General features: G+C 33.1%; 3 protein-coding genes across 3 annotated transcripts; 2 read left to right on the top strand and 1 right to left on the bottom strand.

The window, feature by feature from the left end:
• Window positions 1–1,490: 1,490 nt before the first annotated feature.
• Window positions 1,491–5,842, bottom strand: LOTGIDRAFT_157561 (hypothetical protein; the record flags this gene model as incomplete). The annotated part of the gene is made up of 6 exons (XM_009049767.1): window positions 1,491–1,520; window positions 1,869–1,994; window positions 2,287–2,382; window positions 4,978–5,069; window positions 5,360–5,468; window positions 5,699–5,842. The coding sequence occupies 6 exons, from the start codon at window positions 5,840–5,842 to the stop codon at window positions 1,491–1,493; spliced, it is 597 nt and encodes a 198-aa protein (XP_009048015.1).
• A 512-nt stretch (window positions 5,843–6,354) lies between these two features.
• On the top strand, window positions 6,355–11,847 carry LOTGIDRAFT_203482 (hypothetical protein). Its single transcript, XM_009049766.1, has 5 exons — window positions 6,355–6,522; window positions 10,611–10,707; window positions 10,962–11,039; window positions 11,352–11,414; window positions 11,560–11,847. Exons 1-5 carry the CDS (start codon window positions 6,392–6,394, stop codon window positions 11,764–11,766), a joined length of 576 nt encoding a protein of 191 aa, XP_009048014.1. The 5' UTR covers window positions 6,355–6,391; the 3' UTR covers window positions 11,767–11,847.
• A 1,420-nt stretch (window positions 11,848–13,267) lies between these two features.
• On the top strand, window positions 13,268–14,992 carry LOTGIDRAFT_112013 (hypothetical protein; the record flags this gene model as incomplete). The annotated part of the gene is made up of 1 exon (XM_009049765.1): window positions 13,268–14,992. The coding sequence occupies one exon, from the start codon at window positions 13,268–13,270 to the stop codon at window positions 14,990–14,992; it is 1,725 nt and encodes a 574-aa protein (XP_009048013.1).
• Window positions 14,993–17,010: the final 2,018 nt, after the last annotated feature.

Below are 17,010 nucleotides of genomic sequence, written 5' to 3'. Positions count from 1 at the left end.
TTGTAATCAAATTTGAATTAGATTGGTTTTACCAAGGCCAGGGCGTTCGCAAGTAGAGTTATATTTTCACTCTTTTCTCCTATAGAGGTAATTATATTTTAGTGCTACCAAGCTCAGAAATATTTGCAGTAAAAACATAGAATTTAAACAAATTAATAGATTGACTTTTTCAATATTTATGAAGGAATGAACGGTGGGGGTACATTATGCGTATAGACAAATAAATAACAATAATAAAAATATAGCTAGTTATTTCATACAAAACAAGCTTAGTCCATAAAAATAGATCATAATAAAGATATGTTGACATTACAAATATGACACAAACATAGCAGTAGAAATATTGTCTGATGTAAATGTAATATAATTGTACAACCAAGTACAAAATACGATCTGTAAATAAAGCACTTCTACTTGCAACACTTCCCTGTTCAATTTATTAATATTGATCAAATTAGTTCTTGCTGTCATTTCTTAATAACAATGCCAAAAATTAGCTTTCAACTTATTACATAATTGACTGTTCATCTCATTCCAATATCATCCATAGTAAAAAAGCTAATTGTCTTAAGCAATATTAATGTATCATAAATAGCTGAACTATTTCTAAAAGCTATAAGTAGTATTATTATTTGAAAGCAATATTATTAAACTACAAGATAGACTAGATATTACTATAAATATACCATTTCAGACATTTGACTCATATTTCCTATACAGTATGGTTATCTACTTTATACAGTATCAAGACAGTCACACTATTTGGCATTAACTTTGTTTTTTATGTTGTTCAGTTCTCCTGTTCTAAATAATAACATTCTAATCAAAATACAGATTAAGATGTTTCATTCTTTTGGTTACTCATTTTGCCATCCATGATCTGACATATTGCAAAACATTTTCAATGTAATTCAAATATCAAATTATCAAATAGCTGTTCACTAACAGATATACAGACTTCATGTGAGGAAGTCTTTTCTGTTGTTGATTGGTTAGCATAAGTTACACAACTTTTAATGCTTTTGGGTTAATATTTGACTAAAATGATTTAAAAAAGATTTTGGTCAAATATGGCAAATGTAGCAAATGCTGATTACAAACTAAACTAATTATCTTGATCAGAATTTTAACCAGAAAGAATTTCAGATGTCAGAAGACTTTTGTATTCTAAACCTTGTAACAGAGAAACAGTTCTTATTTATCATCTAGAACTAATATTTCTACACAGCCATTTTCTTTACCTCATTCACTACATCAGGGATCATTATCAAATAGCATAATTATTGAATAAATATTTTTCTAAAGAAAGAAAACATGACTTCAAACCTCACATAGATCACAAAGATACAGAGAGATACAAATTCACAGGTGCCTAGAGTCAAATTTGGATAAAAACATGTTGACCAAAAGTTACACACACAAAGAGACAGGCTGCAAATTGATGAAATTTTTGAAAAGAGAAAATTGATGATAAATGAGGAAAAATGACATCACATTCTAGATCCTTTCTGTTGTAACACCTGAAAAGATAAATTCACAATGATAACATATTTATACTTTTGTACTACTTGTTCTAGAATAAAGGTTTATCAAAAGCCATTATTTAACAGTCAGGCAATCAAATACTTTGTTCAAAAGACTTAACCATTATTTGTACATTTCTAATTCTACACTTGAGCCAAAGAGATTCTCATCTGATATCATGTCATATTCTAATGTAACCCACATGAAAAAAAAAAAAATCCTAAATAAAACATCTTGAGTTCTATTTCCTGGAATTTCTAGATTCATCTACCTAAAATAGCCCTCGTTATGTCAATAAATTGTATAAAACTTCATTTTGTATCAAAATAGAATTCAAAACATACCTTTGCCCTATCTGATGGTTCATTTTCTTGCCCATTCACTATACTAGGACATTCTTTAGATACAACACATAGAAATTCTGCATGATCTTCTGAACCATAGTTATATTGAGATCCTATATTTATTAACTAGAAGGAGAATAGACAAAATAAATCAGGTAAATTGTATCAAATAATCAAATAGCTCATTATAATTTACTTTTTAAGACAGTGAATCATGCAAAAGAATATTTCATGGTTAGGACTTATTCCAAACCAACTCAACTAATTGAAGCTGTGAAGAAGTATGTATCATGCCAGATCAACAACAACAAGGCAGGCACATTCTAATTCGTAGTGTATCAATCATATCTGCCTCATAAGTAAAATACCTTATCAAAGTGGCCTTTGGTCAGAAATGACAGTATAAATCATTACATACCTGTTCAAACTTCCAGCCGTCTGACATTGTGGAAACCATTTGCGTTAATTCTTCTTCTGAACATTGTAACACTCTATATACATTCTTCATATAGGCCTGTAATTATATCAGATTTAAAATAAAAATACTCATATACTTCAAACTAAGAATAACAAATTAAAAAATTAATAAAAAAATTTGATAATCATGTCTAAAATAGTGTTAAAACATATAAAATAGATAAATGAATAGGCTAGCAAAAATTAATATGGCCATCTCCATCTGTATAATTTTAACTTTGGTCTCAACAGAAGAGTCAAAATCTCTCGTGCTATTAAGAGATTCTGTGCTTATTTACAACAATATCTCTTGTTATCTTTAGAACAAAGGCTTAATGTTTTCATATTGACCTATAAATACTTTAAGTTTGATAACATCTTGTAGACGACATTCAATCAGTGGTTGTAACCATATATGGCATGTTATTTATTTTTGTGCTAATTACTAAATGTCATACAAAAAATCACATTTATCTATTTTCCAAAATAATTGAGCAGATAGCTCAACAAACAAACTAAATCCATATTTATTTTGTTTATCATAATTCATATTTGTCAATATAACCAATGGAATTGATTGATAACATAAGATAAAGAAAATCAATCACCTAAACTAATACCGTCAACTTGATTGATTGTCTAGCCAACAGATAATACATAGTATCATATTGTTTCTTTCTTTATATGTAACTCAGGTGTTGACAAAGGTTTTAATAACTAAATACATGTTATTAATAACAATAATAGTACCGTATTTTATTACCTACTAGAGATCAATATGCCTAGTACTAATCATTTATAATTAGAATACAGACTACTGATAGACTAATAATGATTAAATTACTTCATTGGGATTCTAACTCATCCTTATTCAATCAATAATGAGGTAATATTAATTGTTTAAGGGGGAGTCGTAATGTTTTAAGTAAGTTATGAGTAAGTGCTCAAATTAACGAAAACTATTCAACAGAATCTAAAGATAAACGCCCCTTAGCTTATCTGAAATTTTAAATGTTTATGAAATTATAAAGTACACCATCTGACCAAAACCAGTTTAAACTGCTACTTAACAATTTGACTAAGGACACTTTTTTGCTAATTACCCCTTTTAAAGTAAATAGCATATTTCAGGAACATGATAATGAAAATTTTACATTATACTGCCCCTTGAATACAATGAAGATAGCTTGCCAGGCAAGCCAACATACGCCCACTGGCAGCTGTCAGAAATGATAAAACAGTCTTTAGTAATTAAAGTATGTGTTTTCTCATATTAAATGAATTTTTATTAGTTTATGATATGTATGTTTACTGCCAGTTATTTATGCTGAGTAATACCACAAAATTTACATCAATATTGTTTACCCAAATACATCAAATTATTAAATCACACAACTCTAATATCACCAGCAACATATTGTTAAGTAAGAGTGAAAATTCAAACTTGGCTAAGATCTCATTAATACAAATAAAAGACGTAAAACTCTGTTCATTTCATTTCATTCACCAATATAAATTATCACACCATATTTCACAAAAATCACATGAAATCTGTAGTCTCTATTGTGCTCATGAACAAATTTTTATCTCAGTCAAGGGCTATAACTCATTTCCATGTGGGCTTATAAAAAGTGGGAAACTCCATGTCAAGTGTACACATTTGCCAGCGAAATTTTGACAAACAATCTCAGATTTAGCTTTTTAGTTCAAGTGATTCTACCCAGGTTAAAACATTACATTCCACAATTCAGATCCGAAGGCCCACTAGGGCTCACTTTATGGGTCAACCAAATTTTGGCTTCCAGGATGCTAAAGGATGCTTTATTAGTCATTCTAATGAGCTTCATTTGACAATTAGTTTCTTTTTACTGATTATGTGACTTCTGCCTGTATCAGTTTATAGTTCTACAGACAGAAGGACATATCAGTAATGTCTAGAATACGCTGATCTTCAATTTCAGGAAATGTCCGGAAGAAAGTTCAATGGGCCCCAAGGTCTGAAGATTGGTATAGTGTGTTATTGCACCCATGTGAATGAATGGTCAAAATATTGCAAGAAAACCGTGTATTAATGTAAGGAGAGTGTGTACACCAGCCCCATTGCCGGGAATGAATTGGTGCTAGGCTCTGATTTTGTGTTCAGAAAATTTGAAGAATTAAGGCCCAGAGAACTCATTTTTGACAATTTAGAGGTGCCAAAAAACGTATCAAAATCTATATTTTGGGGATTTTGTACAAAGATACTGTAAATGAATCAATCTCTGCTAAACTTAAGAGGGTTTTGCTGGGGCTTAATTCTCACTTGCTGCGGCCCAGCCCCCACCCTAACGACGGGGCTCGTGTACACTTGACATGGAATGCCCTATGTATCTGTGGATTTCAAACATCTCAAAAACAATTATTAGGAAATTCATTATCTCTCAAGTTGGAATTTTTAAAAGAATTTTCCCTGTTCAAAAGATTATTATTATTATAACTATTATTGGTTTGTATTTGAAATATCAAATATTACCTCAATACCTTATATGAGATTTACTAGCAACAACGAAAGACAGTAGAAATTTGTTAACCAAGAATGTATGAGAAAACTCCATCGTTCACTTGAAGAGTCAGAATCAGTGCATCTGAACAGCTCTACGTAATTGGAACTTACCTGACTTTGTCTAGCATTTCTATCAGCTATTCTAGCTTTAATCAGTTTAATTAGATCCCTTATGTTGTAAAATTCAGCCTCTTCCAATACACCTATGAAAATCAACAATATTAATTTCTAGTGACTAATAATTTATAACAATGAAATTATCAAGGGTACACGGAAGCGTATTTTATTAAGAAACCTTAGTTCACAAACAAGAGTTACTTAAATACTTATAGCGTATAAAACATTGCAATATCATCAAATCATATTCAATTTATCTATGGTATCTTATTCTGTGGCTCTAAGGGCTGAATTCAGATCTGACAAAATCAAAGTTACAGTATCAACATAACAATTGTTTTGAAGCTAGGCTATTAAAAAAAAATATCAGATATACCTTCTTCAGCTAGATCTTTATTTAACACTAGTTTACCATGTCGTAAATAATTTAAAACTGGACCAAAATATGTTGGATCTCTGTCTATTAAATACGCTCCATTCTCATCCTAAATAAATAATAATAAAGTAAAAGTGGATACGTATAGGACAGCAGTAAGAAAACAATGATGTTGTTCAAGGCATACAATGTAAGCACACCATGTTTCATCTAATCCGAAGAGAACTGAAATCTTTCATTTACTAAGAAGCATCTTAAATTATGTGTATACACTAAATCAAGGGCAATAACACAAAATCAAATACTAGTAAATACTCCCAATCTAGACTCTATCTTTACCTTATCTGTGTTCAAACCATTATCCTCATCATCTTGGACTAGTCTGTTTAGAAACGACTGAGGATCTCTTTCTAAGGTTGTTCTGGTAGTTAAAAATACTGTTCCTCCAACATTTAACTTTACCCATGATTTAATTCGACACATTGGGCTTTTGATTTTGGCTTCAAGACCATTGCTTGTCTCTTCATTGTTCTTCGAAACTGCAGTTTCTATTTTTTTCGTAGACATTTTACACTTTATACTGAACTAGGTCTATTCAGACTAAGCTACAATAAATCACACTTCTAAAAAAACTTTCCAATAGCTTGAATTTTGCACACAATACTCGCCTGACAAATATAAGAGTAAGAAAGATTGATGTACAGCCCAGTACTGTAGAGGTAAATTAATTATCAATGTAAAGGTTGATGGGGTGGGGCTCAATTGAAAATAAATAGTTAGCTTCGAACCGTTATCCAAATTGTAAACGATGAGGTGATTCCAGGTTAAAAGACAAGAGTCTTAACATGTAATTAAAGAGGCCACATCATGATCTGCAACGTTTCAGTCACATTTCTCCCAAATAATAACAGAACACTATAATTTGTTTCTTGATCCAACTAATATCTCGCACCATACCGATATTTTGCGAGATATTACGAGAATTGCTGTACAAAGTCAAGGTCACATATTAGTTGCCATTTTTTCGCTGCAATGGCTTCGACAGCAGTAAGACGTGTTGGGAAATCTGTCGTAGATTGGGCAGCTTTTAAAGAACGTGTACCGCAAAATCAAATTGATCCTTTTAGAGTTTTGAAACAAAGATCAGATATCTATGTGAATAGGTTTGGCATTTTATTTATTTGATTTCTGAGAAAGTGTAATTGGGAACCCGTGTAATTTATGAAGTCAGAAAGGACGTATCAATGTTAAAACTGGTGTCTCTGTTTTGTCAACTATTAAATCTGTACCTAATTTCTGCTTACTCTCCAACAGAGAATTTTATTTTTTTTTTCTTTCAAGTCACAATTATTCAAAATCAATTGTCGTTTGCAAGAAATAAGGTTCATACATACCATTGCTACAGATAACTTAATTTGTCTTGCGAAAAAGAAACCCTACAGTGGTGTAACCTAATTTCGTGCATATAAGGATTCAACACCAAATTTTGTCAAAGTTAAAGAAACAGAAATTTTTTAAAATGGCCTTGATATTTCCTCAGATATTCTACAGTATAATTAGAATTGGTTTGTTTCGATATTCTTTATGAATCCCTCACTTTGACCCATATTTCATCAGTAAACAACTTGACAACAGCGGCAAAATGCTTCACCTATTTTCGTGTACAATGTTTCATCTATAAATAAGTCTAGAAAAACACGTTATGGATACCCAGTGATATGATTAACTTCTCTTAGTATTTATCTTTAATATCAATTCATTATAACTAGTGATAATTCCTTCAAAGAACCATGATTTAAAAAAAAAAAATAGTGACTGAAAAAATAAGATACGTAGCGTGATTAATTGCTTAACAACATAAGAATATGGCCCACATCGTATTCTTTAGAATTTTTCTGCTGACACGGAATCCGCTAGTTGATCACGTGACTTCATTCGTTGGACTACATTCTAGCAGACAACACTTGGAATTCCGATTACAGCTTTGGATTATAAGGAAATTCAGCTGATAAATAATATTGTGACGTTTGGTAATAACTGAAATCCGCCATTTTGTATTTGTCAGAGTATACATTAATGCATTTTACCTTGCTTGAAACTACTGGATTCATTCTACTAGCTGATATTGTACAGAAAACCCATGTTTATCAAAACAAGCAAATGCGGAGGTCATGCGAGGTAGTGCATTTAAATTATTAATCCTTTCTGGAAATGCACGAAAAAGAGGTTAGCACGAAATTAGGTTACTTGACTGTACTGGTAGTACTAGTAGAGTAGCCTACTGCTAAATCTATTAGTAAATAAGCTTTAAAGGGATAGATGCACCAAGTCACCAAGGTTTTGTGTTTATTTATTGTAAAATGCTTTAAAACGGCTAGAGTAAATAGCAGTAAATAGATTGACGGTAAATACCAATTATAAAATTGGTGATAAATCAATTAACAATATATTCATGGATGATATAGAAGTACTATGGTGTAAACTAAACTGCAGTATGAATTAGGGAGATTGAGTACTATATCGAAGAAGATTTGACCTAATTTTGACCAGTTCCCCTTGAATTGTTGGTAAAAATCAACAGATAAATATGACGGCTTCAAGTTAGCTACAGCTGCTTTAGTGTGGAATGCAAAGCTGAATGTGTTCATTCACAACAAGAAGTCCTTTGGCTAGAAAATAAAAGAAAAACTTCAGAAACAGCCAGATTGAGCCAGATGAAATGGTGAGTCTGTTAATAACCTTTGATAAAATTTCTCGATTCAGCACAAAAACAAGGAGGCATGATTGTTACTATAAAATAGTATCATTGTCACAGAGATTTGCGCTACAGATTGCTCCAGCACTGACCCTCATATTCCAAGCTGCACCAAGGAGAAGTTCCTGATAATTGGAAGCATGCCAACATCACACCAATCTTCAAGAAAGGTGATCACAGCAGAGCAGCCAATTACAGACCAGTGTCCCTTACATCTGTATGCAGCAAGGTCATGGAACACCTTTTCCTCAGTCAAGTCATGGGCCATCTGGACATAAACAACATACTATCCGACCAACAACATGGATTTAGAAAAAGAAGATCCACTGAGAGTCAACTCAACCTCACACTTCAGGACATGACAGCTGGACTAGAAGAGGGTGGACAGATTGATGCTGTTCTTCTAGATTTCAGTAAGGCCTTTGACAAAGTCCCCCATGAGCACATTGCCATGAAGTTACACCATTATGGGATCAACTACTCAAGTGGATACAGGGCTTCCTTTCATCAGCTACAGCTCCAGTAACATCAGGTGTTCCCCAAGGTACCGTCCTGGGGCCCTTGCTCTTTCACCTTTACATAAACGACCTACCAGAGAAGGTTACCTCCACAGCAAGACTTTTTGATGAAGACAGTCTCCTGTATAGGATTATCTGGACACCCAAAGATTCTGAAGCCCTGCAGGCTGATCTGGAGAACCTACAACAATGGGAGAAGAATTGGAGGACGTTGTTTAACCCAAGCAAGTTTGAGGTCTTACACATCACAAGGAAGAAGGCACCTACTGCCACCTGCTACAAGATTCACAACAAAGATCTCGCAGTAGTCAAGACGGGAAGATATCTTGGTGTTTCATTGACAGACAACCTTTCCTGGAATGCCCACATAGACCAGACAACCAAGATGGCCATCAACAGTCTTGCTTTTCTAAGACGGAACCTGACAGCCTGCCCGCAAGATACCAAGCCACAGAGCTACAAGACATTAGTGAGGCCAATCCTTGAGTATGCGTTGTCATCTGCGTGGGAACCATAAACTCAGACCAACATCACCCAGCTAGAAGCAGTTCAGCGGCGCGCCACAAGATTTGTGAAGGGAGACTAACGAACAACAAGAAGCACCAGCCAGATGCTAACAGACCTAGACAGGAATACCCTCCAACAGCGCAGGACCAACTCTAAGCTGGTGATGGTGTACCACATTATAAATGGTCTCATTGTCATACCATGGAAGCTGTTCTTCCATCCTGCCCACCTAAACACTAAAGGCCACACACTGATATTCATGGTGCCATTTTGCAGAACAGATGTCTACTGTCACTCATTTTTTCCCCTCGGGTATCAGACAGTGGAACCAACTGCCATCATCCATAGCTACTTCCAACACCCTGGAGGGCTTCAAAAGTGGCCTGGCATCCTCACCATGGATCAGAGAGACAGTTTGTAATCCTCTTTTAACTTGTAATATACGTTTGAGACTCACCAAGACCTTGTACAGTTTTCACCTGAGTATGACAATACCTCAGAGAAGGTCATGTACTGGATTGGAAGAAGATGAAGAATAAGGTTATATATTGGTGGATACTGGATAGCAGACATTTCGGGGAGGTGGAGTAGAATATCACTTGAAAAATCTCATGCATCGAAATACAACACTTCTAATTGTAAAAAATAAATATCAAAAAAAAAAAAACCTGAGTTTAAACAATTATCGGTTTGCTCGACTTCTCTCAACTGGAAATCATACCTTGAAAATTTAGACTCACATGAATTATATGTGATAAGTGCAAGTATTTCATCACTTCAAAAATAACAAAATGTGTTTTGATAGATTTAATTGATACTGCATCAAACAACATCATCTGGGATCTGTGTCTATTTCAAATGTAAAGTCACTGACCCTTATATTTCTATGGACCCAAAGACATTCTAAGACAAATGGCATAAAGTTTTAATTTTATTTGGAATATTTATGAAGTTAGAGAAATATTCAATTCAAAGCTCAATGTAGTCTGACAATAGTACTTTGATATATTTTTGAAGGAATTGTGACTGAAATTGCAATAAAATGTGGCTATACAATACTTATGCTTAAATTTATATGGGAAGGATGAAAATAAAGATAGTGGTACTTTATAATAAATTTTTTATGGGACTTCAACTAAAAAATATCATACTCTGACAGCCAATAAATGAAAACATACAGAACTTTTATAGTTATACTTTTAAAGTCATCATTAAATTTATATGCATTTGTTTAATTTTTAAAAATTGTAACTTAACACTTCAAATGCATATATTTAATGATTACTACCATTTTTTCTGAATATTATTGTTGGCAATGAAGCCAAACTTATCCAGGATTGGCTTCACAGTTCTTTGCACCAACTTGAAAAGATTTGGATCAGCTAACACAGAATAAGACTCAAATTAGATGCTATATGCAGATCAAAGGATGGTCAAATATATTGTATAAATTCTTTTTATTTCTCTCTAGAGTGAATAAATATCCTGAGAGTTTACCCAAGATAGACTTTACTTTCTACAGAAATGCCTTAGGTGCATTACCAATGATAGATCAGTTTGAAAAATCTGTGAGTACTTGTGTTTAAATGGTACAAAATTAACCTTTATAACATCATTATTTCAGAAGGTTATTATAAGAATATTTTTAACCAAAGGGTCCAAGAATTTGGTCAGTAGATTTTCTTCTGTGATTGCAAAGAAGTGCAATTGAAGTAATCGAATTCTAAACATTAAAGGGACAGTTGCACCATTTTATTGACTAATCATACCTCAGTCTCATATATCGTCTGGCATATTTTTAATGCTTTTCTTTCTATTTTAGTATTCATCAATTGAGGTACCCTATCCTAAAGATAAAGATAATGTAATCAAGGCCTTGGAAGAACAGGAAAAACTATCAGTAAGTCTTAAATCTTTTTCTAATAACCAAGGATTTAATTTAACATTTGTATTGGACAAGGATATTTATATAAGTGAACGTTTTGAGTATAGCCCAAATATTTTACAGGGATGCAGAGTCACAGTTCCATTTGTTTTTACCAAGGCTTAGAATTGAAAAAGAGAGATTTTCCATGCTTTCCAACTTCATAGATAAAAGATAAGGACGTCAAAAAGTCCAGGAAACATAATTGATGTTATATTTATTTATTAATATTTCTGTGTTATGTATATTGAGATCATGATGGTTTAAAGTTCTTTTTCTTCACTTTAGGCTGAAAAAAGAGAACAATTTAAGAAGGAAATGGTGGAGAAGACAAAGATTTCTCAATATGTTGTAAGTAGGCCAATATTCTGAAAACAATCTATCTTTTAAATGAAACTGTTTCAAACCAAAAGGGTACTACTTCTAATTAATAGAAAGTTTGTAGGGGGTTGTGGTCAAGAATGTTACTTTATGTGTGACTTTTCTCTGATTTCAGTTGGACAATATTCATTTAGTTCCACCACCAGAAGAAATGAATATTGAGATGTACTATTATTTCTTTCCTGAAAGGGCTATTGACCCTGAAAATAGACCAACAGTTTTCCCTCACACCAAATCTGCACAACCGGATGGAAATGAGGGAAATGTTATTCATAATTCAGAATTACATGCTTTATCTTCTTTTGAAAAGACCTCTAGTTAAAATGCTTGAATTCTAGAAATAATATTTAAATAGAATATATAAGAAATGTAAGGATGCCAATAAATTGTTATAATTGTCGAATGTTCTTTTAGAAAACTTATCTTGACAAGGCTTTCAGTGGCAGTGGCCAGTAGAGCAGGGGGAGGGGGAGGAGCATGTGGGTGCAGAAATCCATTTAATAAGGGGTCAGCGAAAATTTCCATTTGGCACACATTGAAAATGTTGTAAATGAAAGTTCAGAAATACAACAGAACATGTAGCTGAAAGTGAAAGTTTTTTGTCAGAATTATGACGCTGTGCAGCTGAGCTTTTGAGTTTTGCAGGAGCATTTCCAAAGTTTGTCACAGAAATTTCAACTAGTTACCAGGATGCAGAAAGTCTTAAAGATGCCCGCTTTGTCACTGCAATACCATTTGTTGGATGCAAAGCAAAGTCTATGCATATCAGACCTTTTCTGCTTGTAAACGAGTCAAAACTCGAAAACGATCCTCCATGGTGCAAAACCGATTAAAAGCCCTGCTGTTAGACAATTCGAAGATTTTATAGAGGGAAACAATGTTTTAAACCTTGATAGAGGAAACAATGTTTTAAACCTTGATAGGGGAAACCTGGTTTTATAACCTTGATAGGGAGTTTGTATCACCAAATTTTGCCACCCAAAAAAGTCTTTTGACCATGAATTTTCCAAATCTTCATATTTTGTTAAAACCAGCAACCACTAATAAAAAAAGACGTTAATTAAATGGGGTATTCAGGCTACCCTTCAGCATGAGGCAATCCCTGCCACAACTAGACTTAAATTAAATGAGTTCAATGTGGTAGCCTAATGATGGCCAAGAGCCAAATGCCTCCTATTGCTCTGTAAGCCATGAATCAATCCGTAAAATTTTCACTTCCTGTTTTATTTTTAAAAATCAAAAATCCATCCACAGTGTAAACAATAGAGTTTACAAACAAAATAGTCTTGGTGATCCTTTGATCACCTAATTCTTGTGAAATGCATCAGAAAGGATATATAGTTGTACAGACATAAGGTGAAATCCCACACAGTTTGCACTTCGACTTTACAACTGCAAGTAAACTTTATAGTTTTAGACTCCGTAAAAATGTCTACCAAAAAAACACCTTTCAAATGTGTGTGGGGACAGAAACTAAAAAACTACACTCTTAGATCAGTTAAAATCAACCCACTACTCAGCACTACTGTATTCTTTGAACTTCAACTAAATTTACCTCTTCAGTTCAAGACTCTTAAAACAAAAACTTATTTTGAATTAAATAATAGGTGAACCTACTTTTAATCATAAATACAATGCTGAGACAAAGAAGACAAAAACACCTACCACATCATTTATCTGGATTTGTGATGAATGGTTGTGATACAGACCAAGCATTAGCCTTGAATTATAAGATTCACAAGAAACAATCTACAGGAAAAAAACCTATCCATTGTGGTATTTGTGGACTAGGCTTTGAGTTAACAAGAAAACTGTTGAGTCACATGAAAATACATATACAAACTGGAGGGAAATCTTTCCATTGTGGTATATGTGGACTTGGCTTTGATATGCGAAGTAAACTTAATCATCACATAATATTTCATAAGATTGAAAATCCTTACAAATGTGATGTTTGTGGAAAGTGTTTTTCCAAATTGTTTCATCAGACTGAACACATGAAAATACATACAGGAGAAAAACCCTACAAATGTGATGTTTGTGAAAAGAGTTTCATAAGAGCACGTGAATTTAAAGTTCACCTGAGAAGACATACTGGAGAAAATCTTTACAAATGTGATATTTGTGAAAAGAGTTTTACAACAGCAAGTTATTTTAAAGTTCACAGAAGAGCACATACTGGAGAAAAACCATACAAATGTAATGTTTGTGAAAAGAGTTTTATTACAGTAAGTAATTTTAAAGATCACATGAGAGTACATACTGGAGAAAAACCACACAAATGTTATGTTTGTGAAAAGAGTTTTTTGAGAACTGGTCATTTTAAAATTCACATGAGAACCCATACTGGTGAGAAACCATACCAATGTGATGTTTGTGAAAAGAGTTTTAGTAAATCATGCCATCTTAAAGTCCACATGAGAACACATACTGCAGAAAAACCTTACAAATGTGATGTATGTGATTGGTGTTCTTCTCGTCCAAATTCCCTCCAGTTACACATGAGAACACATACTGGAGAGAAACCACACAAATGTGATGTTTGTGAGAAGAGTTTTATAAGAGCAAGTCATTTAAAAGTTCACAAAAGAACACATACTGGAGAGAAACCTTACAAATGTGAAATTTGTGGAAAATGTTTTACGACTTTACCTTACCATAAAATTCACTTAAAAACCCATACCGCTACTGGAAAAAAGCCTTTCAAATGTGACATATGTGAATGGTGTTGCTGTCATCCAAATACTCTCAAGTTGCACATGAGAACACATACTGGAGAAAAACCATACAAATGTGATGTTTGTGAATGGCGTTTTCATCATCCAAGTTCCCTTCAGTTACACATGAGAACCCATACTGGAGAGAAACCTCACCAATGCAACATTTGTGGAAAGCGTTTTTTAAGAGTAAGCAATCTTAATGCTCACATGAGAACACATACTGGAGAAAAACCTTACAAATGTGGTGTGTGTGAAAAGTGTTTTACAATGTCAAATAAGCTAAAGGTTCACATGAGAACACATACTGGTGAGAAACCATACCAATGTGATGTTTGTGGTAAATGTTTTATAACTGCGTCACGTCGTGAAGTTCACATGAGAACACACACTGGAGAAAAGCCATACAAATGTGATGTTTGTGATAGATCTTTTATAACTGCATCACATTATAAAGTTCACTTGAGAAATCATACTGGAGAGAAACCATACAAATGTGATGATTGTGAAAAATGTTTTATAAAAGCAAGCTATCTTAATATTCATAAGAGAGCACATACTGGAGAAAAACCTTACAAATGTGATGTGTGTAAAAAGTGTTTTACAGTGTCAAATAAGCTAAAGGTTCACATGAGAACCCATACTGGAGAGAGACCATACAAATGTGATGTTTGTGAAAGATCCTTTATAACTGCATCACATCATAAAGTTCATTTGAAAATCCATACTGGAGCGAAACCATACAAATGTGACATTTGTGGTGCATCTTTTATTACTGCTTCACAACAAAAAGATCACATGAGAATACATACTGGAGAAAAAACTTTATAAATGTGATATTTGTGAAAATAGTTTCTCAATCTCAAAAAAGCAAAATACATATGAAAATACCATAAAAATTCTGTGTTCGCAAAAGTGTTTTATCAAAGGATTTGTAGACTTAATGCTGACAGAAAAATATTCTAGAATCCTACAAATAAATAAGATAATTGAATATGGAATGGGGTCATTCAATCTGAAATCATAATTTTGGAGAAACTTCCCAGGTCGACTCTCAGATTCTTCTAAAAAAACATCCTTTCAAATTGTAAATTTAACAACCATTGCAGCATTTGAAGAATGTTTTTAAATACTGTCTAACACAACTGAAATCATTTATGAAAAAATGTCCTAAAACGCAGCCAGTCGCAACACACTTTTTTGATTATATCTTCATCAGATATATATGGATTTATAGTGCAAATATGAAATAGTTATTTTTTATGATAGTGTGAAAACAGACAATTATTAGAAAAAAATCAATCATTTTTATTTAAATTGTTCTGACACTCCTGATATAGTAATAAGTTTGAATTCATTTCAGATGAGGTCTTATAATATGTCAAAACTGAGGGCAAAAATCAGCGCTTTGTCTAATATACGTATAAAGGTGGCTTGAGTGTTTGTAATCACCCAAGGATGAACCCTAGCTAAAATCAGAAATATCAAAAAATATTTAGTTTGAGTTATTGCCCTTGTTCTTGAAAACGTGTTACATTTTACCCTGCTCTAGAAGGTTAAATTATTGACAGATTTTTACAAAACTTGGTGTGAGTGTTTGTTATCACCCAAGTATAAGTATCCTGTTTTTCAATAAGGTTCATTTTTAGGTGATAACAAACATTGACACCGAATATTATCCAAATCCAGCAAGAAATCAACTCTCTATTGTGTCCAAAACACATTTTCAAAAAAAATTGAATGCGTTTCAAGAACAACGCAAATGTTTTTCAATTTGTCTGATTTTAATTAGGGTTCATCCTTAATTAATAACAAACATTCATACCAAATTTTATCAAAATCCATGAAATAAAACAGCTCTCTATTGTGTCCACTACAAATTTTCAAAGACAAGGGCAATAACTCATATTATTTCGATTTGTCTGATTTTCAATAGGGCTCATCCTTGGGTGTTGACAAACACTCACAGCAAATTTTGTCAAAATCCTTCAAGAAACCCTCTCTCTCGTGTCTAAAACAATTGTGAATAGACGAGTGAAGGGACAATGATAGACCGAAACATCTGCCTCTATTCCAGCCTCTGATAGCTATCTGGACAGATGTCAGCTGGTGTAGAAACAGAAATAATAAGCCCTGTTAATTGGGGACATTCTGCATCTCTGCAGGTCCAGGGGGTTTTAAACTTATTTAGATACCTCGGATCTGCAAAACCCAGGTTGGCCTATATTTGGAAAGATGAATTTTTTTTCTAGTTCAGTCATACCGTCATTTTCTCTCTACACCAATTATGACATGTCTCTGGTTCCATTAAAGTTGTTTTTGGGGCGAAACTGATCAAGCATCAGCCATTTAAAACCAAAAGTTCAAAGTCATGTGATACTAACAAAACGAAAGTCACGGTGATGCCTAACACTAATTTACAATCATCTTAAAGGTAATTCAATATCATTTTTGAGAAAACGCATCTTTGGGGTTGTGGAAAATTCCCATTTAATAAGGTTTTTTTTTCTTCTGACTATACTCCAGCTGTCGGACTAGGGTAACGACTATATATGCCCACATTAATTTGTGGGTGTATTAAAATTGGTGAATCAATATTGAGGGTGCATACAAAGCAAAGTCCTCTTTTTTATTTCATTCGGGAATAATTTCAATATCCATTTTATAGGTTATCAGTTGGATTGAGAAGACAACATTTATTTATCCAAATTTATTAAAGAATAAATCCTCATTTCAAACATCACAGTCATTTCACTTGTCATTATTAAATAATATTCTTATATACAATAACAAAATATACACAGTAACAATCATAGACACAAAAATAACAGGGGCAACGTTAACATAAT

Source organism: Lottia gigantea (assembly GCF_000327385.1).
Source record: "Lottia gigantea unplaced genomic scaffold LOTGIsca_14, whole genome shotgun sequence".
Classification (NCBI taxonomy): domain Eukaryota; kingdom Metazoa; phylum Mollusca; class Gastropoda; family Lottiidae; genus Lottia; species Lottia gigantea.
Note: the sequence above shows the minus strand (reverse complement) of the source record. Positions and strands in the feature narration are given on the sequence as shown.